Source organism: Cervus canadensis, chromosome 23, assembly GCF_019320065.1.
Source record: "Cervus canadensis isolate Bull #8, Minnesota chromosome 23, ASM1932006v1, whole genome shotgun sequence".
Lineage (NCBI taxonomy): Eukaryota > Metazoa > Chordata > Mammalia > Artiodactyla > Cervidae > Cervus > Cervus canadensis.
This window is the reverse complement of record NC_057408.1, coordinates 1,228,987-1,252,677: the sequence shown is the minus strand read 5'-3', so window position 1 is coordinate 1,252,677 and position 23,691 is coordinate 1,228,987. Positions and strand designations below refer to the sequence as shown.

General features: G+C 43.5%; 1 protein-coding gene across 1 annotated transcript in view; it reads right to left on the bottom strand.

Moving 5' to 3' along the window:
• The window catches only part of LOC122425559 (urea transporter 2-like), a 32,378-nt gene extending 24,513 nt beyond the window's left edge, over nucleotides 1-7,865 (bottom strand). Inside the window, exon 1 of the mRNA XM_043444039.1 lies at nucleotides 7,686-7,865. Coding sequence (XP_043299974.1) covers nucleotides 7,686-7,865 — 180 coding nt within the window. The remainder of the gene's footprint in view (nucleotides 1-7,685) is intronic.
• Nucleotides 7,866-23,691: the final 15,826 nt, after the last annotated feature.

Sequence of the window (23,691 nt, the reverse complement as noted above, 5' to 3'; positions counted from 1 at the left end):
TGACTCTTTGCAACCCCAGAGACTGTAGCCCACCAGGCTCTTCTGTTCATGGGATTTCCCAGGCAAGAATGGTTGTCATTTCCTTCTCCAGGGAATGCAGAGATCGAACCCACCTCTCTTGCATTGGAAGGTGGGTTCTTTACCACTGCACCACTAGGAGGGTCTGATGCTGAAGCTGAAGCTCCAATACTTTGGCCACCTGCTGCGAAGAGCTGACTTATTGGAAAGACACTGAAGCTGGGAAAGCTTAAAAGCAGGAGAAGAAGGGGATGACAGAGGACAATATGGTTGGATGGCATCACTGACTCAATGGACATGAGTTTGAGCAAGCTCTGGGAGATGGTGAAGGACAGGGAAGCCTGGTGTGCTGCAGTTCATGGGGTCACAAAGACATGACTGAGTGACTGAACAACACTTGGGAAGCCCATAGACCATGCTGGGCCATAAAATAAGTAAAACATTTTTATGGCTAAAAACATTAGTAAAGGGATTGAAATCATAAACAACACGTTTTCTGGCCACAGTGAAGTGAAATTAGATGGTACTGATGAAGCTATCTCCAGGGCAGCAAAGGAGAAACAGACAAAAAGAACAGACTTGTGGACACAGAGAGAGGAGAGAGTGGGACAAATTGAGAGAGTAATGTTGAAACATATACGTTACCATATGTAAAATGAGATAGGCAGTGGAAATTTGGTGTATGGCCCAGGGAGCTCAAATCTGGTTCTCCATGACAACCTAGAGAGGTAGGGTGGGGCAGGAGGTGGGAGGGAAGCGCAAGAGGGAGGGGCCATACACAGACCTACGGCTGATTCATACTGACATGTTGCATAAACCAATGCAGTATTTAAAGCGATTATCCTCCAATTGAAAGTAAATATATTTAAATTAAGAATGGTAAAAAAAGAATCCACTGGGAAAGGGTTAAAGCTAAAAATGAAAAAAAGAAAAAAGAAATCATAGAAGAATATTTGTAAAATAAGTTAAAATTAAAGAACACACTCCTAAATAATCCATGGATCAAAGAGGAAATCAGAGGAGAAATTAGAAAATATTTTGAGATGAATGAAAACAAAACCACAACACACCAAACTTATGGGATGAAGCTAAATCAGTGCAGAGAGTGAAATTTATAAACATAAATACCTATGTTAAAAGAAGAACTATCTCAACAAACTAACCTTTCTCTTTAAGAAATTAGAAAATAACAGCAAATTAAGCCCAAAGTGAGTGGAAGGAAGGAAGTAGTAGATTATATTGAAAATAAATGAAATAGAGAATAGAAAAACAATATAAAAATCAATGAAACTAAAAGTCAGTTCCTTGGAAAGGTCAAAGTTGACCTTTTAATTTTAACTAGTTTGACAAAGGAAAAAAAGAGAAGATTGAAGTTACTAGAATCAGAAATGGAAGAGGAGACATTACTACCAACCTTAAAGAAATGAAAAGGATTACAAAGAAGTGGGTTATAAAGAAATGAATAATGGTATTCCAATATATTAGATAACCTAGATGAACTGTATAAATTCTTAGAAAGATAAAAACTACCAAAATTGAGACAGGAAGAAATAGAAAACCTGTATTGATCCCCAAAAAGTAAAGCAACTGAATCAGTTAAAAACCAAGTCAAACCAAACTAAAATTTCCCACAAAGAAAAACCCATGTCCAGGTGGCTTCATCTGTGAATTGCACCAAATGTTTAAGGAATTAATTCTAATACCTTCTAAAAAGCAGAAGAGAAGAGAACATTTCTTAAGATAATCTATGAGGTTAGTATTGTCCTGATATCAAAGCCAGACAAAGACATGACAAGAAAGAAAATATAGATCAATATACTTTATGAATATAGATGCAAAAATCCTTAACAAATACTAGAAAAACAAATCCAGTAGGATATAAAAAAGATTATGACCAAAGAGAACTCTAAGAATTTGAGACTGTTTCAACCTATAAAAACTATCAATAGATTGTTTAGTAAAGAAAAACACTCACATGGTTATTCCAACAGACACAGAAAAACTATTTGAAAAATTCAACAACCTTTTCTGATAAAAGCAATGAACTAATTAGGAGTATAAAGGAAGTTCCTCAACCTAATAATAAAAAACCTCAGAGCTAATATCATACTTAATAGTGAAACTGGATGCTTTCCCTCTAAGATCAGTAACAAGACAGAGATGTGTGTTCTTGTCACTGCTAATCCACATTGTACGAGAAATTTTAGCCAGAATAGTTAGGTAAGGAAAAAAAAAAAAAAGACAAAAGGGAACCAAATTGGAAAGAAAGAATTTAAACTATCTCTATTTGAAGATATCCTTTTATACAGAAAACCTTGAGGAATCTCCAAAAAAACAGATTTTATTTCTATACATTGGCAATGAACAATCCAAAAATAAAATTAAGAAGACAATTCTATCTATGTAGCATGAAAAAGAATAAAATATTTTGGATTGAATGTAACAAAAGAGGTGTAAAACTGCACTCAAAATTACAAAACACCACTGAAAGAAATTAAAGACTTAAATAAAAAGAAAGATAGCTTATGCTCACCAACTGGATGACTTAATTTTGTTAAGATACAATATTCCCCAAATTGGTCTATAGATTTGACACAATCCCTATCAAAATGTCAGTTACCTTTTTATTTATTTATTTATTTACTTTTTGTGGAGATTGAAGTTTGGATCCTAAAATTTATATTTTAGAATCCTGAAATTCAAGGATCTCAGATTAGATAAAAAAAACAATCTTGAAAAAGGAGAACAAAGTTGGAGAACTCATATTTCCTGATTTCAAAACTTACTATAAAGCTCCAGTGCTCAAGGTGGTATGGTATTGCCTGAGGAATAAACATATAAATCGGATCCATAGAAATTAGAGCCCAGAAACAAACCCATATATTTATGGTCAATTGATTGTTGATAGGAATATCAAGACAATTCAATGGAGAGAGGATTATCTTTTTAACAATGGTGCTGGGACAAGTGGATACTCACTAGTTGAAAGATTGAAATTGGATCCCTACTCAAAATCATACACAGAAAGTAACTTAAAATGAATAAAAGACTTATATGTAAGTGCTAAAACTATAAAACCATTCAATTAAAACATTGGAGTACATCTTTTGACCTTGAATAAGAAAATGGTTTCTTGGATATGACACCAAAGTATAAGCAATCAAAAAAATAGATAAATTGGACTTAATCAGAATTAAAAACTCTGTGCTTCTAAGGACATTATCAAGAAAGTGAAAGGACAACCTACAGAGTGGGAAAAATAATTTGTAAATTATATATCAGGAAAGGGCCTAATATCCAGAATATAAAAAGAAAGACTATAACTCCACCATAAAAGACAAATAACATAATTTAAAAATGAGCAAAGGACTTGAAAAAATATTTTTCCAAAGAAGATATACAAGTGGCGAGTAAGCACATGAAAAGATGTTCCAAAATCATTGGCCCATTGGTGGTGGTTTAGCCGCTAAGTCCTTCTCTTGGCGACCCCATGGACAGTAGCCCACCAGGCTTCTCTATGGGATTTCCCAGGCAAGAATACTGTAGTGGTTTGCCATTTTCTTCTCCAGGGGATCCTCTCGACCCAGTGATTGAACCCATGTCTCCTCCATTGCAAGCAGTCTCCTGCATTGCAGGCAGATTCTTTACCAACTGAGCCACCAGGGAAGCCCCATTTGCCATTTGGGAAATGCTAATCAAAATCACAGTGAGCTGTCCCTTCACATTTACCTAGGCTATAATAAAAAAGACAACACAGTTTGTTGAGGAGGTAGAATTGCTGATGAGGATAAATACTAATGCAGCCTTTTTTTGAAAACAATTTGTCAGTTTCTTAAAATGTTGAATGTAGATTTACCATGTGACCCAGAAATACCGCTTCTAGGTACTCTTGCTTCGAGAATCCCATAAACAGTATGAAAAGCCAAAAAATATGAACCAGAAGATGAGCCCCTCAAGTTGGAAGGTGTCCAATAGGCTACTGGGGAGGAGTGGAGGGCAATTACTAATAACTCCAGAAGAATGAAGTGGCTGGGCCAAAGTAGAAGCAACACTCAGTTGTGGATGTGTCTGGTGGTGAAAGTGAAGGCTGATGCTATAAAAACAATATTTGATAAGAACCTAGCATGTTAGGTCCATGAATCAAGATAAATTGGACATGGTCAAGCAAAAGATGGCAAGAGTGAACATTGACATCTTAGGAATCAGTGAATTAAAGAATGGGAATGGGTGAGTTTAGTTCAGATGACCACTATATCTACTACTGTGGGCAAGAATCCCTTAGAAGAAATGGAGTAGCCTTCATCATCAACAAGAGAGCCCAAGATAGGTGCAACCTCAAAAATGAAAGAATGACCTCGGTCCATTTCCAACCATTCAACATCACAGTAATGCAAGTCTATGCCCCAACCACTGATGCCAAAGAAGCTGAATTTGACCGGTTCTATGAAGACTTAAAATATCTCCTAGAACTAACACCAAAAAAAGATGTCCTTTTCATCACTGGGCTTGGAATGCAAAAGTAGGAAATCAAGAGATACTCAGAAAAACAGGCAAGTTTTGCCTTAGAGTACAAAATGAAGCAGGGCAAAGGCTAACAGAGCTTTGTCAAGAGAACACGCTGGCCATAGCAAATACCCTTTTCCAACAATCCAAGAGATGACTTTACACATGGACATCATTAGATGGTCAATATAAAAATCAGGTTGATTATGTCCTTTGCAGCCAAAGACAGAGAAGCTCTATATAGTCAGCAAAAATAAGACCTGTGGTTGACTGTGACTCAGATCATGAGCTCTTTATTGCAGAATTCAGGCTTAAATTGAAGGAAGTAGGGAAAACCACTAGGCCATTCAGATATGATATAAATCAGTGGAGGTGAGATTCAAGGGGTTAGATTTGGTAGACAGTGTGCCTGAAGAACTATGGACAGAAATTCATAACATTGTCCAGTAGGCAGTGACCAAAACTGTCCAAAGAAAAAGAAATGCAAGAAGGCAAAATGGCTGTCCGAGGAGGCTTTACAAATAGCTGAGGAAAGAAGAGAAGCAAAAGGCAAGGGAGATAGGGCAAGATATACCCAACTGAGTCCAGAATTCCAGAGAGTAGCAAGGAGAGATAAGGAAGCCTTCTTAAAGGAACAATGCAAAAAAATAGAGGAAAACAATAGAATGGGAAAGACTAGAGCTCTCATCAAGAAAATTGGAGCTATCAAGGAAATATTTCTTGGAAGGATGGGCACCATAAAGAACAAAAATGGTAAGGACCTATTTGGTAGGGACAGAAGCAGAAGAGACTGAGAACAGGTAGCAAGAATACACAGAAGAACTATACAAAAAAAGGTCTTAATGACCTGGATAACCATGATGGTGTGGTCACTCACCTAGAGCCGGACAACCTGGAGTGTGAAGTCAAGTGGGCCTTAGGAAGCATTACTAAGAACAGGGCTAGTGGAGGTGACAGAATTTCATCTGAGCTTTTTAAATGCTAAAAGATGATGCTGTGAAAGTGCTGCACTCAGTGTGGCAGAAAATTTGGAAAACTCAGCAGTGGCCACAGGACTGGAAAAGGTCAGTTTTCATTCCAATGCCAAAGAATGTTCAAACTACTGTACAATTGTGCTCACTTCACATGCTGGCAAGGTTATGCTCAAAATCCTTCAAACTAGGCTTCAGCAGTATGTGAACTGAGAATTTCCAGATGTATCAGCTGAATTTAGAAAAAGCAGAGGAAACAGGTATCAAATTACCAACATTCAGTGGATCATGGAGAAAGCAAGGGAGTTCCAGAAAAACATTTACTTGTGCTTTGTTGACTACACAACAGCCTTTGATTGTGTGGATCACAACAAACTGTAGAAAATTCTTAAAATGATGAGAGTACGGGACCACCTTACCTGTCTCCTGAGAAACCTGTATGTGTGTCAAGAAGCAACAGTTAGAATCAGACATGGGAAACTGACTGGTTCAAAACTGGGAAAGGAGTATGACACGGCTGTATGCTGTCACCCTGATTATTTACCTTATATGCAGATTATATTAAGTAAAATGCTAGGCTGGATGAATCACGAACTGGAATCGAGATTGCCAGGAGAATTATCAACAACTTCAGATTTGCAGATGATACTACTCTAATGGCAGAAGATGAAGAAGAACTAAAGAACTTCTTGATGAGAGTGACAAAGGAGAGTGAAAAAAGCTGGATTTAAATGACATTAAAAAAGCTAAGATCATGGCATCCGGTCCCATCACTTCATGGCAAATAGAAGGTGGAAAAGTGGAAACAGTGACCAATTTCATTTTCTTGGCTCCAAAATCATTGCAGATGGTGACTGCAGTCATGAAATTAAAAGATGATTGTTCCTTGGAAGGAAAGCTATGACAAACCTAGACAGCATATTAAAAAGCAGAGACATCACTTTGCTGACCAAGATGTGTACAGTCAAAGCTATGGTTTTTCCTGTAATCATGTAAGGATATGAGAACTGGACCACAGAGAAGACTGAGTGCTGAAGAACTGATGCTTTTGAAATGTGGTGCTTGAGAAGACTCTTGAGAGTCCTTTGGACTGCAAGGAGATCAAACCAGTCAATCCCAAAGGAAATAAACCATGAATATTCATGGGAAAGACTGATGCTGAAGCTGAAGCTCCAGTACTTTGAGATGAGTCAGTTCATCTGATGTGAAGAACTGACTCTTTGGAAAAGACCCAGATTCTGGGAAAGATTGAAGGCAAAAGGAGAAAGGGGTGGTAGCAAATGAAATGGTTAGATAGCATCATTGACTCAGTGCTCATGAATTTGAGCAAACTCCTGGAGTTAGTGAAGGACAGAGGAACTTGGCATGCTACAGTCCATGGGGTTGCAAAGAGTGGACATGACTTAAGGACTGAACAACAACAGCAAATACAATGAAATATTATTTGGCCATATAAGGAATGATTACTGAAATAACCCAAAATATTATGCTAAATGAAAGGAACCAATCATGAAAGGCATATATTATATGATTCCATTTATATGAAATGTACAGAATGGGCAATTCTATAAATCCAGAAAGTAGATTGGTGGTTTTGCTAGCAGCTGGGAGGTGGGGAAGATGAAAGGAGGGCTGACTGTTAAGGACTATGGACTTTCTTTTTGAGGTGATAAAAATGTTCTGGAATTAGATAATAGTGATGTGTGCACAACCATGTAAATATGTGAAAAACCAGTGTATTGTATACTTTAAAGAGGTAAATTTTATGGTACCTGAATTACATCTCATTAAGAACCTTACCAGTCTTGGGTCCTTGGCCAGTGAGTTGGTAGCTAGCCATGCTGCCTTGATGATGCTGGGTCCAATGAATACTAACGGCCTGCTTTGAAAGCGGGCTTCCTTTTGGAGACATTAGGGTAATTCATGGAGCAGATATAACGGGAAAGATTTGGGGGATAGGTTGGAAGACTTGTAAGTGTGTATAGAGTATGCATTCTCTACTTGTGCTTAAAATCATGTCATACACAGAGTTACATTTTCCATCTAAGGTCAGGAAGGATTGATTGTGGATGTGAGCTGTATTGGGCGGGGGAGAATCTCCCCCAGTGTGACAGTTATAGGCATTAGGTCACACATGCTCCACCCTTCCTCCCACCCCCACCTGGGAAACATCCTGGGAAGGACATTCCTCACCTTTTCTTCAGGCATTTCTAGAAGAGGCAGGGCTGGGTGTGCATCCTGGGAGTTGGGGGGACAGCTTGGGCTGGGAAACTCCAACTCGTAGAGTTTGTATCTGCTGGAAAGAGGCTCTGCCAGCAGAGGGCTGCTGTGAGTGTGAGCATCAGACATCTCTTTCAGGCTTTGGCTGCTCATTGGTCATGCAGCTGGTAAAAAGAAAGGGAAAGAACAAGTGAGTCAGGATGGAGCCCTAGGGACCTGGCTGAGGCTGGATGGGGGCCCCAGGAGGCCTGAGGTCTATTCTGACACAAGGGACCTACTGTTCCAGTCACTTGTGCTACCAGAGGGACCTGGAGCCATTCCTCCACCAACATGACATGTACCATTCAAAATCCACCCATTCTTTCAAGTCCAGAAGAAGGTCCATTTCTGCTGTGCAGGTTTCCCTGACCACTCAGTAGGAATAGATCTCTTTTTTTCTGGTCACTAAAATATTTTTCCTCTATCTTTCATATTGCCGATGGTACTGTTTTATTGCAGTAATTAGTTGCACATGCATTTTCCCCTTTACGTACATGTAGATCTGGGTTTCCAGTTGAGGAGGGCTCTAGGTTCATTTTCTTAGTTGCCATGAAGCCTATATTGGTGTCTGTTGGCCTGCAGAGCCCTTCTCTCCCCTCTGCCCTCAATGCCCTTTCCAGCTTCTATTTCTTGCCCCTCCCCAGGAGCAGTGAGCGGCTCTTGTGTGACCCACTGGAGGCTGTGTGCACTGATTCTTCCTCCACGTGAGACACCTTTTCCTTTCATCACTGGGCCAGGGCTTATGCCAGGGCTTGGTTTTGGAACAACCTCTGCCCAATGTCTTCAGTTTCCACTTTAGTCTGGCTGTGTCATGGAAGTTATACTTCTTTCCTTCTTGCTTCCGCCATTCTTTTTTGGTCTCTTCCAGCTCAGTTATGTCTTATTTGAATTTATTGTTTCTTTGGGGGGTGGTTTTGGGTCTGCACAGAGTTGTATCTCAGTATAATCTAAAGTTTTCCTCATTGGTCCCTGCTGCCATGGCTTTATCTCCCATCTATGTACCTATGGCCCCCAAATCTAACATTTGCAGCCTAGCTTTGAGAACTGGATTCGCAGATTTAATTCTTTACTTCACAGAAGCTTAGACTTAATACACTGAGACAATTCCTAATGTTCCTTCCTGAGTCCTGACTTCCTCTCTCCAAGGGGCCCATCCCAGGAAAAGTCCCCCTTCCAAGTTTCTTCTTTAGACAACGCAGGAGTCAAACTCCATACTCCCTTCTCCTCCACTCTCCAATCCAAAACTATCTCTAAAATACACCTTGATGTCCAGTATCACCATTGAGTTACCATCACCTCTTGCCACTTCTTCAAATAACTGCCAATTGCTTACTCCCACTTCTTCTCTGATTTCTCCTCCAGGCTATGCCCCACAGCAGTCAAATTCATCATATTAACATTCAAGTCCACTCATGTTTCCTGCTTAAATCCCTCCAATGGCTACAGATGGAAAACCACATCTTTAACATGGTGCTGAAGCTCTATATCACTGACTTCCACTGTGCTTTAGCCTGTCCTGTGCTTCTCCTAGCTCTCATTTCTGGACCCCACAGTGGCCTCCATTTAGCGCTTTTTACCTCAGAGTCTCTGCAAATGCTGGTCCATTTGCCTGGAAGGCTTCTCCCTAGCCCTTTGCCCGGATAACTCCTGCTCTTCCCTCAGTCTTTGTCTTAATTGTCACCTGTTGGACAAGCCTTCTCTGATGGTCTGCTGTCACATGTTCTCATGGGACCCAGTATTTTTCCTTATGCTGCTGTATCTCCTAGCTCCTAGCACAGAGCCGGGCACATAGTAGGTGTCCAATAAATAGTCAGTGAAGCAGAAAGAGGGAAGGAAGAAAAGGAAGAGGAAAGGATGGAAGGCCACAGGTAACTGCTAGAGTGGGGTAACTTTATAAATCACTGTGGGTCTCAGGTCTTGAGAACTTGAGTGGCCACCCACTAGTCCTGCACTTCAAGGCAGAACTGTGGAACTCTGCCCTGTCCTCATTCCCAGGAATAGCTCATTTAAACCATGGCTGGTTTTTAGCATTGGTCTGCAAATATCATTCATATACAACCAACTCTTCTTTCTGGTGCTTCCATGGCTCAGGAAGAGGCCTTTCCTTCCTGACTGCAGGTGGAATTTCAGTGAGTTTCAGACGGCCCTGGACGGGGCACGCTGGAAAGGTTTAGGAGAGCGGAAGCCCGCAAGCCAGAGAATCTGTCCCTTCCCAATGCACTCTCTCCCTCTGGTGGCCAAGAGGTGACACAACATGGTATGAATCCTTCCAAGTCATCCAGATGAGAAGTGAGGGGCGATATCTAGACACGTGATCTTCATGACACTATATACCTGGATTTACTAGAAATGTTCTGGAAAGAACTTGTGCTAAATTCAGTGTCTGTAAATTACATTAAAAATCCAGTTGAAAATTACTTTCTTTCCCAAACATATTTCACTGAATCTAAGATATTATCAACTGAACATTCTGTTATTATTTTGTGTCTTACCATGAAAGAAGAAAATGCTGCCAATTAAAATTGTAAGATGCACTCAGATTTAATAAATGTTAAAATATGAGAAAGATGTGTATTTTATAATCAAGGACATATGACAAAAGTCATAGTGATGCAACTCAAGTAGACCGGAATAGGAATTATTTTCTAACTATGGGACGTCAAACATTTATATATTTTTTGATGGAGAATGTGTGTATACATCATGAGACCTTGAAGAACAGGGCCTGTTACTGTGTTGATTTCTGCATTTGCATTGCTCAGCAGAAAGCATGACACATAATAAACCCTCAATGTAAGTTTAATAATTATGGAAAGAATGAATAATTACACAATGGAAGTACTCTCCAGAGTCTTTCCAAAAAGGCTCTATCTTCTCTTCTTTTGAGTGTCTCAAGTGCAGTTAATATTCCCAATTACAGATGGAGAAGTCAAGGCCCAGAAATGCAGACCAAGTCTCACATGGATGTAGCTCTCTGCACTTTCTGAAGCAAGCTTGCTGCCTTGGGATGGCTGCAGGGAGCAGAGACCTAGGGAAACCGGCAGCTTGCTACAGAGTCAAGATTAGACCCAGTTTCCCACCCTGGGCTCCTTCTGTTACTCCAACTGCCTTGTAGGGCACAGCTGGGGGAGGCAGAGAAGGGGGGCCACCCTTCAGCCTGGGGCCAGGCCCTCAGCCCAGTGTCCTATTTCATAAGCCCACATAACCTCAGCAGGAACAACGTGATTGCATCTCCTCCGGGGAACACAGCGTTCCTTTGCCATGGGAATGTTTATCCTACTCAAATGGGGGAATTTTGGCTTTGGGGTAGGGGCGAGACATGCAGCAAAAAAAGTCTTGTAAAGAGAAGGTCAGTGTTTGGAAAGAGCACAGGCTTCGGAGGCTGAGATGCCCAACTTCACTCTCTTCTCTGCCACGAGGTGCGGTGTGGGCCTCTGCTTTTCCCCCTTTAAAGGGTTCTTAGGACAGTGAAACTGCTGATTTGGTTCTTGGAGCATAGTAGGCACTCGGTGATTTTTCAGTTTCCTCTCTTCCTGTGCTCCCAAGCTGAAGGGAAAGATGGCTAAAGCAACCCGATGAAGTGCAAGCTGGCTGGTCTGAAACAGAGCGTCTTTCAGAAGTTTCCATAAGGCGTCGGCCACTTGTTAAACCTGGACGGGGAAATGGCTGCCTGAGCCACGTCCCGTCTGAAGGCGGCAGGCCTCAGAGCCCATTCCCAGCTCCGCTCTGAGCCAGTCCATTAAACCTGCTTCCAAGAACACATAATTATCTGCTTGGCGTGAGAACGCTCTCCTTGGCTGCCTGTACCTCCTCCTCTCCCTCAGAAATGTGGACACAAAGGGCTGTTTGCATTGGCCTCCTATTTCTCCCGAAAGCTGGACTCTCCAAGTGTTCCCGCAAGGGGGCTCCCCCCACAGACTGGGCCCTCACCCCTCGTTGTGAAGATGCTCCCTGTTGAATACCTACTGTGTGCCCCTGGGCTTCCCAGAGAGGGCACGGAGCTGCAGAGACAGGGAGAGAGGGAACAGACTGTCCATGTGGGGGCAAAGTGGTGGGGTGCGGGGCAGCGTGGGCACAGGGGCTGCTGGCGGAGCCCAGGGCAGTCCCCCAACCTCCCACCGCTGGCGGAGACCAGCCCAGGCGTTCATGTCAGGACTTGGTTGAACCAGCAAGAGGGAGGTGAACACTCCAGCCAAGGAAATGCCTGAAAACAATACACACCTGGTTTGTGCCAGGAAACCCCCACTGTGGGCCCTGCTGGAGCAGGGGGCTGCCCGCAAGGAAAGGCGAAGCTGGGTGTTAGAAGCTAGACTGCGAAGAGTCCTTAGTCCATATATTTGGACCCAAGTTCCCTTCCCAACATAGAAAACATGGCGCCCACTCTCTTGTCCTGAGTTTGAAATTCTTCTGGCTCTTTTCTCTAAGAGACGGTTTCTGGTAGCAATGCAAGAACACGCCCCTGCCCAGTGGGAAGGGGCTGCACCCTCCCTGGCACATTCCTGCAGTTGGGAGAAGAGCCTGCAGCTGGGGTGGAGGGGGGAGCTTCTTGAGTTTTTGATGTGAATCAGTGCACAGTCCAAGAGCCCCCTCCCCGAGACCTGTTGGGTTTAAATCTGGGGTGACCTTGTCGTTGGGGGGGCTGAACATCAAATGGTCTTACATCATCTTTCACCCAACTGAGTTACTGAGGTTGCAGAGTTCTGGAGAAGGAGAAATGATTAGTAGATTTCATTTATTGACTTGATTAATTTTTCCTAAGGCTTTGCAATTGATGTAATTATGGAAAAGGAGAGTTTCCATAAATTTTTAGAACCTTAGGAACTAAAGGTACATCCTAATGCTTCTCTCAAACAATGAAGGAGCTGAGTGCCTCTGACTGTTGGCAGGGGTCCCATGGCCCTGTGAGGTGGGCTGTTCTGACTGTGAACAGCTCTGATTACCAGAAACCCTTGGACACATGGAGGTGACATCAAGCCCCCTGGGTTTTACCCGTCATGGGTTCCAGTTCTGTCCATACTGTGGGCATGGACACATGCCCTTCCTGTCTCACATGAGTGCACTTCAGATGTTGATTCCAAGCCTTCCTTTCTCTGGGATGGACCTCTGGAGCTTCCTTCGGTTTGGTTCACCAGTCGAGGCCCCAGACTCTCTGCTGTTCTGATTCAGTGAGAGGGACCAAAGGCAGGGATGTTACTCATCCTTGCTGAGTCCAGCTGGTTCCTGGGCCAGGGGCTCCGGGGTGATCCCTGAGCCAGTGGATAGCTGCTGAAAGGAAGAAATCAGCTGTGCAGGGCTCAGTGGACGCGGGAATGGGGACAGAATAGGCCCATAGGCTGGTGGATCATCCCCAGGGAGACCAGGGAGGGGATAAAGCCAGAAGAGGCCTGGTCTCTAGACAGATAAGCTGGGGAAGCGGGGAAGGGGCCTGGCCAGCTGCAGGGCCAAGGTGAGAGGTACCGCTCTCAGGGCCGATTGTGTAAGAGGTTGGCTGAGCCCTCTCTCTTGCCAGGGGTGGCCCAGAGCTTTTCTTGGCAGCTCCAGCCCAGTGAGTCTGATGTGGGCTCCGAGGAGCCTGACTCACTGGGGCCAGAGGGTCAGGCCGGGTGGACGGGAGTCAGGAGACACAGCTTCTCTGGGCCCTCTGCAGACTGTCTGGGGTTAGATGGCTGTTGGCCAGCGTGCCGGGGGGCTGCATCTTTCTAGGCTCTTCTGCAGGGCCAAGCCTGGAGCCTGCAGCTGGGAATTTAACCAGGGCCCTCTGCTGGAAGTCTCAAGACTCTATGTGGGGCAGAGGTAAGAGAGCAGACTTTTGATCTCTTCCTTAGATATTAGCTTGTGTTTGGAAGGACATTCAGAGGGGCTCACCACACCCTTCTCAGCTGACACTTTTCAAGTGGGATGACCCTTCCATGTGCCAGGTATGGAACTCCTGCCTCACCATGCCAACAGCAGTGATTACCAGGCCATCATCATTCCCTTCGAGGGCCTCTGTCTATGTCTGTCTATTCTCTCCCTCTGGGCGAGGCCAGCTCCGCACTGGTGCTGGACAAAGGACCTTAAAACACTAGGTCACGCCACAGCTCAAGAAGCAGGTCTGGGTGTCTCATTACCTCTGGACGTGACCCTCTGGGCCTGGGAGTGATGGGGGCCCAGCGTACAGGCCAGCACGTTGCTCTGGATGTCTGGGTAGGAAATAGCTGTATATTTAAGCAAGCATGGCTTAGAAAAGAGTACAGTGCCAAATTTTTACTTTAAAAAAAAAAAAACATTTCTAAGTCTGTAGCAACCTAAAGGCTGCTTTAGGTGTGTCCACCTGGGAGGAGATATCGTGCGCCCCCCTTATGTGGGGCTTCTTGGGGGAAACGTTAAGCAACACTGAAGGTGGCACCTGTCCTTACTCCCCACGGCTCAGCCTCAGGGCTGGACCTGAGCACATGCTCCTGTCCTGGGGGAGGTCTCCGCCAGCCCCATGGCCTCCTTGGGCTCGATTCTATGGCACTTGTGTTGTTCTCCATTATCCGCCCTGATCCTGCCCTGAGCTTGGCTATGTCATCACCATTGTGCCTTCCTGACCATCCAGAGGCACTTTTCACCTGTGTGGTGGTTGGGATCTGTTTCACAGCATAAGAATTACACACGTCTCTTTCACACACACACACACACACACACATAGCATTCACACTATGAACCCTACCAATTCTGCACTGTAAACCTTCATGCACACAGTATTTCATACTTGACAGAGCACTTTCCTGATGATCACTGCATTTGTTTCCTCAAACGATCCTACAGTGTGGGGAGAGTGGTAGAGTGGTGTATTCTTCTCACCACAGGTCCAGGGCAGTGTTGGTCGCTGTTTGAAGTCACATGGGGTGGACACAGGAGCCGGGGCTGACCCTGCCCCCTAATGCCCAGACCTGGGTTCTTCCTGCATCACTGACACCCCTGCTGTGGGCCCTGGACTGACAAGCCCTGGACTCTTCTCTAAGGATGGCCCTCGGCCCCCAGGCAGAGACCGGGGGCCTGTACACGGTTTAGGTTTTTGGTCTTTGGATGCAGTGTGTACAAACACACGCTTCCTTTCAGGCTGGACCACCATGTGAGCTGGCGCTCTGTGTAACCAGGGTGGCATGTAGCCTGGTCCATCCTTGTGGCAGGGAGAGAGTTCTGTACTTGAGCTCTCCAAAGAGCTTCATTTGGCATGTCCGTAAGGCCCTTGAGCTACCCGCTTTCTTTTCAACAAAACTTGATCATTTTCTTTCCTGAACGGATGTTTGTTTTCTAAAAGCAACACCGATTAGAGTGGGGAGTCAGGCTGTCCCTGGGAGGTTGCAGAAGCTAGGAGAGATCCCATCAGGTGCTGTCCTTGGAGGCTCGTAACTCAGGTAAAACAGAGTTAGGTGAATAATGAAGGCCTCTGTGGACAGAGTGGAGGGGTGTAGAATGGGGTGAGGGGTGCTGATAAGAGGGGGCGGGGAGTCAGTTAATGGGTCATTCTTAAGCATCAGCTGAAGGACCAACTGGGCTGGATTCTCCCAGGGCAGCCTCCTGCCTGTCCATCCTGTGACTTCAGACAGTGCTTCTCAGCGTGCAGTAATGTGCTTAGGAGTTGGCTTTCCCTCAGTCTCCCAGTCTTCAAAATTAGCTTCACATAAGCCATTTTCTGCACATGATGAACCCAAGCCACTGTTTTCAGCTGGTTTGGTGGGAACTAAGTAGGGAAGAGTTGTTTTCAAAGCACCTGCCCTTTCCCTTCAGCCAGACATGAATTCTCCTTCCTTTAAACCCTGAGAGCAGAGATCCTCAACCTTGACAGCACATGGTCATCATCTTCCTCTAGGGAGCTTTAAAAATGCTGCTGTCTGGCCTTCTTCTCCAGAGATTCTGACTTGAGTGGTCTGGAGGCGCAGCGTGCAATGCTTCAAAACTCCCCAGGGTTACTGACTTGTAGGGCAGATGGAGACGTGCTGACCTAGGTCTCTGTGTCTGTCCTTGTTGTCTGGTCAAAGTGAGTGATGAGCATCAGCTCCAGTTCTAAATGTAGGAGCTCAGCCCCACCTGCAGAAGCAGAATCTGCACTTGAACAAGAGCCCCAGGACTGCTCTTTCAGGTCTGAGGGGCACAGATGTAGGGGTCTCACCTGGGCATGGTGGCAGAGGGCCTGGAAAAGATCTTCATTCATTTCAGAACCTCTGTTTAGTGGTCCAAGCATTCAGCAAACAAGCAAAACCAGATAGATATAGGAACAGCAAAACCAAATCAAAACAGAGGTTATTTAGAGTTAAATGTAATCTGCGTCCTCTGTCTCCAGATGAAAGGACACGTCAAACACCCCAGTCTTTTCCAGTGTGTGTGTGTCTTGACCTGAGACGCTAAGTCCCTGCTTCCCAAATGCAATCTGCACCGGTCATAGCAACAGCCTACTCCTGAGGAAGCGAGTTATGGGGCGGCACGATTTCAGAAATAAACATGTACTGCCTATGGAAACAGAGGCTCATTCAGTTGTTGAAATATTGAAATCCAGTGCTCACCTTGCCTTGTAAATCTATATGAGAGCCATAAAGAGGGGAGACACAGAGGGGCTGTTGATTTGCCCAGTGCTAAAGAGAACAGAAGCGTGGCCCCACACCGGGATGAGTGGAAGGTAGGGGGCTTTGGTGGTGGTGTCCTCATGCAGCCTTGCCAGAAGCTTCAGTGGGGGCTGAAGGCAGCAGGAGGCACCAGGGAAGACCCTTGGGGGATCAAGTGATTAGTGGGACTCTCAGAGAGGAGAGGACAGAGAGACCCCCATCTGATGTGGAAAGGGACATTTCGTGGAGATAGTAAGAAGAGAAATACTGTTGGGATGGGCAGAGGGGAAGGCAAGAGTGGAAGGATTGGAGAATTCCAGACACAAGGAAAAAGATGAAGAGGAGAAAAAGTGTGCCTGAGGACAGGACAGAAGAGAAAGTGAAGTCACCGTGCAATAGATGCTGACACGCTGCTCCTAGAGGAAAGGCCGAGGAGGCAGGCAGACCGCCGGGGCGAGGCCGATAGACGCCCCGGAGCCAGTTGTCTCTGCTCTGAAGGGACAATGACCTTCACACTGTCACCCCCGGCATGGCTTCCTTCCTCCTCCCACTTCCACGAGTCGAGTGAAGGACAGAGGAGAGGAATTGAGCACTTCTCTTCATTGGCCTATGTGTGGCTCCTGGCGTATCATCTGAACTCAGAAATGGCCCCTGGGCCAGCTATCTAAGAAGGAAAACCAGAGCTTAACAATTCCAGCTTCATTCTGCCCTTGCTCCCCGCTCATGACTAATAGGACTGACAAAACGAGCTTTCTTCAGATGCCCAAAGAAGTCACTTGGGGTTGCCTCAGTTGAGTGACAAGGAATGTGTGCATTTGGAAGTGGCTGAACACATTTGCCAAGATGCTTGTCCTCTGACCCCCTGAGGCTTGACTGAGGTAATGGGAGAGCTAAGTTGGCTATATTTAAACGGCCAAAAAATCTGAAGAGATGGAATTTGTCTGGACATCACTGGAAAGTAGACTGAGCTTGTTGTGAAATCTCCGAAGATGTATTTTCTCTTGAGTATCTGAGAGGAGGGGTGAGGGCTGATGAGCAAGTTGCTCTGGGATGGAACAAAAAGTGCATGGAATCTGGAGCTCAGCCAAACTCCAGCTCTGCCACTCACCGTGGTGCCACGTCGGACCCAGTCCACCCTCACGGTGAAGCAGGATGTCGGTGACCGCCTTGCAAGGCCATGTGCCGAGGGCCTAGTGCACTGCCCGGCACTTGGTAGGTGTCAACCATTGTCAGTTCCTACCTCCCTTCACCCACATGTCCTGGGGTTGTCCACAAATTCTAAAGACTCCAACCACCAGGGGTTTTAAGAGAGTGGATTAGATAATGTAAATATTTAGAAATGTTAATCTTTCAAAATTTCTCTGTAGCAAGTCTTATAGTGAATACTGTTCTTCCATTTGAAAGTGTTTGTTGAGCACCTACTATGGACCAGTCACTGGAGATTCAACAGTGAGTGAGAAAGAGCCCTTCTTGTCTTAATGGAAACCAGAAGATAACCTGTAAAGGCCCAGGGATGGGACTGTCTGGTTGCTACGAGGGCAGGGTAGGTGATGGAGGTGGCCTCAGTGATGAGAGGCATCACTAGAATGTTTTGGAGAAAAACTGGGGAGGCTAAAAGTCCTTCAATATTCAGGACGAGCCTATAGACAAGGGGTTGTGCCAATCAAATGCTCAGTGAGAAACTATCGTAGACCAAGGGTGAAAAAAGTCATGGAAGCCAGAAACTTGTCTGTCAGTAGAAATATTTTTAATATCATCATTTCCCTAACATCAACTTTTAAGAGACCTTTGAATTGGGTGTTAAGGGATCTCATAGCCTGTTTTCTTTTGTTTTTCAGGTTTTCTAGGCACTTCTCTTTTCTCCTAGGGCTTTTCCTTCTACATGATGATTGTGTTCATTTTTTGGTAATGTTCCTGATTCCTTCATGCACAAAACTCATGCAACCAACTGTGAGTTAAGAAGTGGGATTTACGCAGGATTCTAGGCTTCCACAGACCCCCTTGATCAGCGATTTGCCTCTACAAGGGGTCTAGCTTTGATTAGCAGTGCACAGGAGGATCACTAATTTGGGATAAGACAAAATGGCTCACTGGGGATCTGAACCCACTGTCTTTGGTAGCATTATGTCTACACTCTCACTAGGCTGAGAGTTAGGAAAATGCCTCTAAAACCTGATGACCCATCTATAACATCTTCAAGGGATTCTGAAGTTTTAAGGTATGCACATTTTGGGATATACACATTAAAAATAAGTTGACAATATAGCCTGCCCAATAATCATATTCTTTTAATTTAAGCCCCTCTTTATCATGTCCACAAAATCATATATACTCATTGTGGAAACTTCAACTATTGATGAGTACAAGAAGAGAGCAAATACTTATTCCATTGTGCAGATGCAGAAAAGGTCATCATAAACATTGGGGAACTATCCTTCAAACAACTCTTATGTTCACAAGTAGCCAGACAAATGGACAGACAGAATAATTTTCTAGAAATAGGATCATGCCTTACAAGCTATTTTTTAAAGTTAAAAGTATTTATGGTACCTCATTGAGGTTTTGATTTGCATTTCTCTGATAATGAGTGATGTTGAACATCTTTTCATGTGTTTGTTAACCATCTGTATGTCTTCTTTGGAGAAATGTCTGTTTAGATCTTTGGCCCATTTTTTGATTGGGTCATTTATTTTTCTGGAATTGAGCTGCAGGAATTGCTTGTATAATTTTGAGATTAATCCTTTGTCTGTTTCTTCATTTGCTATTATTTTCTCCCATTCTGAAGGCTGTCTTTTCACCTTGCTTTTAGTTTCCTTTGTTGTGCAAAAGCTTTTTTTTTTGCTATCCAAAAGTCTACAAGCAATAAATGCTGGAGAGGGTGTGGAGAAAAGGGAACCCTCTTACACTGTTGGTGGGAATGCAAACCAGTACAGCCACTATGGAGAACAGTGTGGAGATTCCTTAAAAAACTGGAAATAGAACTGCCATATGACCCAGCAATCCCACTCCTGGGCATACACACCAAGGAAACCAGATCTGAAAGAGACACGTGCACCCCAATGTTCATCGCAGCACTGCTTATATTAGCCAGGACACGGAAGCAACCTAGATGCCCATCAGCAGATGAATGGATAAGAAAGCTGTGGTACATATACATAATGGAATACTACTCAGCCATTAAAAAGAATACATTTGAATCAGTTCTAATGAAATGGATAAAACTGGAGGCCATTATACAGAGTGAAATAAGCCAGAAAGATAAACACCAATACAGTATACTAACGCATATATATGGAGTTTAGAAAGATGGTAACGATAACCTTATATGCAAGACAAAAAAAGAGAAACAGATGTATAGAACAGACTTTTGGACTCTATGGGAGAAGGCGAGGGTGGGATGATCTGAGAGAACAGCTTCGAAACATGTATATTATCAAGTGTGAAACAGATCACCAGTCCAGGTTGGATGCATGAGACAAGTGCTCGGGGCTGGTGCAGTGGGCTGACCCAGAGGGATGGGATGGGGAGGGAGGTGGGAGGGGGGTTCAGGATGGGGAACACATGTGAATCCAAGCTGATTCATGTCAATGTATGGCAAAAACCACTACAATATTGTAAAGTAATTAGCCTCCAACCAATAAAAATAAATGGGGGAAAAATAAAGTTAAAAGTATTTAATTTTTGTCATATCTATAAAAGAAAAATGGATTAAAGAAACTGCTAAACTTCAGATAAATGTTTATTTATCATGGGAAATATTTTTTTTATTATAATCTTTAAGACTAAAAAAACAGAAAAATTATTTGGAAAAAAATAATAAATTCAGTATTGTTAAAAAAATTCCAGGTTTCACACTTAGGTGATATTGATTACATCTTCACTAAGAAAAATGAAGAAATTGGTTTTCTTATACTTTTATCAGTGTTTACTAATTTTATTACTATTATTCTTTTTGCCTTGTTAAGGTTTATACCATTTCATTTTATTCTTTAATTGTAATTCAAACTCATCATCTATCTCTATTTATCTATCCAGAGAAAAAAGAGCTAATAGATTAGGCTCTTATCAAATGTGACAGCTTGGCCTCCAAGGTGGGCTCTACACTCTTCGCCTCCTCATATCTCAGAGCTTCTCTGTGTAACCAGTGGGACATGGTAGAAATGATGGTCTATGACCTCTGAGGCTGTGTTATAAAAGACAGCCTCACACTTCTGTCTCATTTGCTCTAGGGGAAACTGTTGCCACGTCATGATGACACTCAAGCAGCTTTAGGAGTTTCTCATGGAGAGGAACTGAGATCTCTTGCCAACAACCATCATCAGCTCACTAGCTAAGTCACCTTGAGAGTGGGTCCTCCAGCCCCAGCCAAGCCTTCAGATGAGCCCTGCTGACATCCTGACTGCTGTCTTATTAGAGATTTTAAGTCAGGGTGACCCAGTTGTGCTGCTCCTGGATTCCTGGATAAGACATTCTGAGAATAATAAATGTTTATTGTTGTTTTAAGCTGCCAAGTTTTGGGGAATTTGTTCCACATCAGTAGATAATGAATACACCAGCCATTTATACCTCTTCAAGGATCTGATTAGCCAGTCTATTAGCAGGAATATAGAAAGGCATATTTTTTTTATAGAGGAAAAGGTTCTTGGGGAGAAGGAAGGAATCATTATTTATTAAATATCTATAACGTGGTAGGTATTGTTACCCTGTGTTATCTCATTTAACCCTTATAGCAACCCTGTAGAATTGTGCAGAGGGTACTTGCTTACCAACTTGGAGGTAGTCTGCTACAAAAATGTAATGACAGGACCTATAAAAAAAGATCCATTTGCCTCACACCTTTTGCAGGAAATATGTTTCCTATCAATTGAGCCTCATGGGGCAGAAATTTCTTCTGGGAAAAAGTATTGACTGGGAATCAGCTGTGAAATACGATCAACCCACTAATTGAGAAATGTATATATCCAGCCCTGTGGCTCATTCTGTAGGGACATACCTGAGAAGTACTAACCAGTATTACCTTCAACGAGGCAGAGACAACACTTAAGTCCAGGAATAGAATCAGAAAGCAAAGTGAGAAAGTACTGACACAGTTAAAGTGCTCCATTATTTGATCATTTGGCTTTCCTTAACAAGAGCCTCTCATTTGTCAGGTTGTACCCATGAAGAACATGAAATATATGATTTCTGTTCGCTGGAACTAAGGGATGGTTAGACAAGCAAAAATGATGTAGGTTGCATTATTTGGAAAACTCCCATGGTGGGGTGGAAACCTGTAGCTTGGGTTGCCCAGTCCTGTTTCTAGGGTACCTTACTTTACCCAATAGCCTGAAAAGTTAAAATCAAAATTTTCAGCTTCCCTTGCAGCTAGGCTTTAGAAGAAAATCAAGTTTTTTTTCAATTAGAGGTATTTAGGAAAAATTTAGAAGGTAGGAGTGTAGCCGTCTTTAACTGTTTTCTGATAAAAGTCAGGTCTTGAACACACGATGTTTTCTGCCACTCAGGGCATTCAGCTTTGTGGGGTTTGAGAAGCAGTAGGTGTGGTGACTCTGTGATTCTGGTGTCCTGATTTTTGGAATACAGTGGTGGGTTCTTGAATTCAAGTTTCAGTGGTGGTCTCAGAGGTAAATCAGTTTTGTAGTATCCAGGAGTAATTTCTGGCCCAACCTAGAGAGCTCCCTCCTACAACTCTGCCTCAAATTTTGTAAGCCCTAAATAAATACATATGTTAAATCCCACTTTGCTTACAATGCCTATAGGGTTTTCTGTTTCATGTAGTGAACCCTGACTGATAAATGCTGTAAGAAAAAACTCAGTGTTCAGAGTTAGAGCAGGGGATAGAAGGGAAGGGGAAATAAGAAAGGAATTTTTGGAAGAGGTAACTTTTTTAGCATAAAGAAATAAGGATTTCAGCCAGAGGAGAGATGAGGGCACCCGGTGGAAGTGAGAAAAAGAGCCCATTTCTTCTTCTCCCAAGCTCATACCTATCACTTTCCACCCTTCAGCAGGGTGGGTTATGTTTTTTAGTAAGGCCTAGGTTTGAATGGGAGAAGGAAATGGCAACCCACTCCAGTGTTCTTGCCTGGAGAAGCCTGTGGACGGAGGAGCCTGGAGGGCTGCCGTCCATGGGGTCGCACAGAGTCGGACACGACTGAAGTGACTTAGCAGCTGCATCAGCAGGTTTGAATGAACAGTTTCTTGGAGTTTCTGTTTGCTGTCACTGGAAAATGTGTTGTTTCAATATGGGATTTAATTCCCAGAAAACAGACTCTCATGGAGCCCCCTCATGGATCCTGTAAAGACAAATACATCTGGAGAAGGTAATGCTTTTCCTTCCCTGCTGCCTTCCTTCATCACCCCCCCGGAAACTGCAGGCTGCTGTCCGGGCTCAGCTCCCGATCACCAGCTTCCCCCAGAGAGGATGAAACGGAGGGACCAGGTGTTCTCTGACATGGCAAATCAGAAGAAAAATCACTGTACTGGGAGTGAGGAGACCTGGGGTCTAAATTTAGCTCTGCTGCCTACTGGCTGTTTAACCTTGGGCGGATTTAATTAATAACCAAATCTTGACTATCTTGTGACTGCCCACTTCGCTCCATTTAAAAGGCTGAAGTAAGCCAGAAAGATAAACACCAATACAGTATACTAATGCATATATATGGAATTTAAAAAGATGGTAGTGATAACCCTATATGCAAAACAGAAAAAGAGACACAGATGTATAGAAGAGACTTTCGGATTCTGTGGGAGAAGGCGAGGGTGGGATGATCTGAGAGAATAGCATTGAAACAAGTATACTATCAATGGTGAAACAGATCGCCAGCCCAGGTTGGATGCATGAGACAAGTGCTCAGGGCTGGTGCACTGGGAAGGACCCAGAGGGATAGGATGGGGAGGGAGGCGGGAGGGGGGATCAGGATGGGGAACACATGTAAATCCATGGCTGATTCATGTCAATGTATGGCAAAAACCACTACAATATTGTAAAGTAATTAGCCTCCAACTAATAAAAATACATGAAAAAAAATAAGAAAACATCTTATTTTCATCTTGGAAATTAAGGTTAAAATTCACAAATTGGTTAGGCTTATTGTTTGGTTTATTGTAGGAAAAAGCAAACAAACTATGTCTGAGTATCTTAATCCCAAGTTTTATGTCTCAAATGTTACAAAATGAATCCCATAAAGAAATACTTTGTCTCCCATCTTGTTTAAAAAAAAAAAAAAAAAAAAGACTGCAACCTTATCTCTTCTCCTGTTACACCTCCTAATATCTGTGCATGCTCCATGATCCATTCTCCTAGATGCATCCAGGATAATCCTGTAAGAATGCAAATAAGGTCATATCCACATCTTTGACTCTTAAATGCTTCC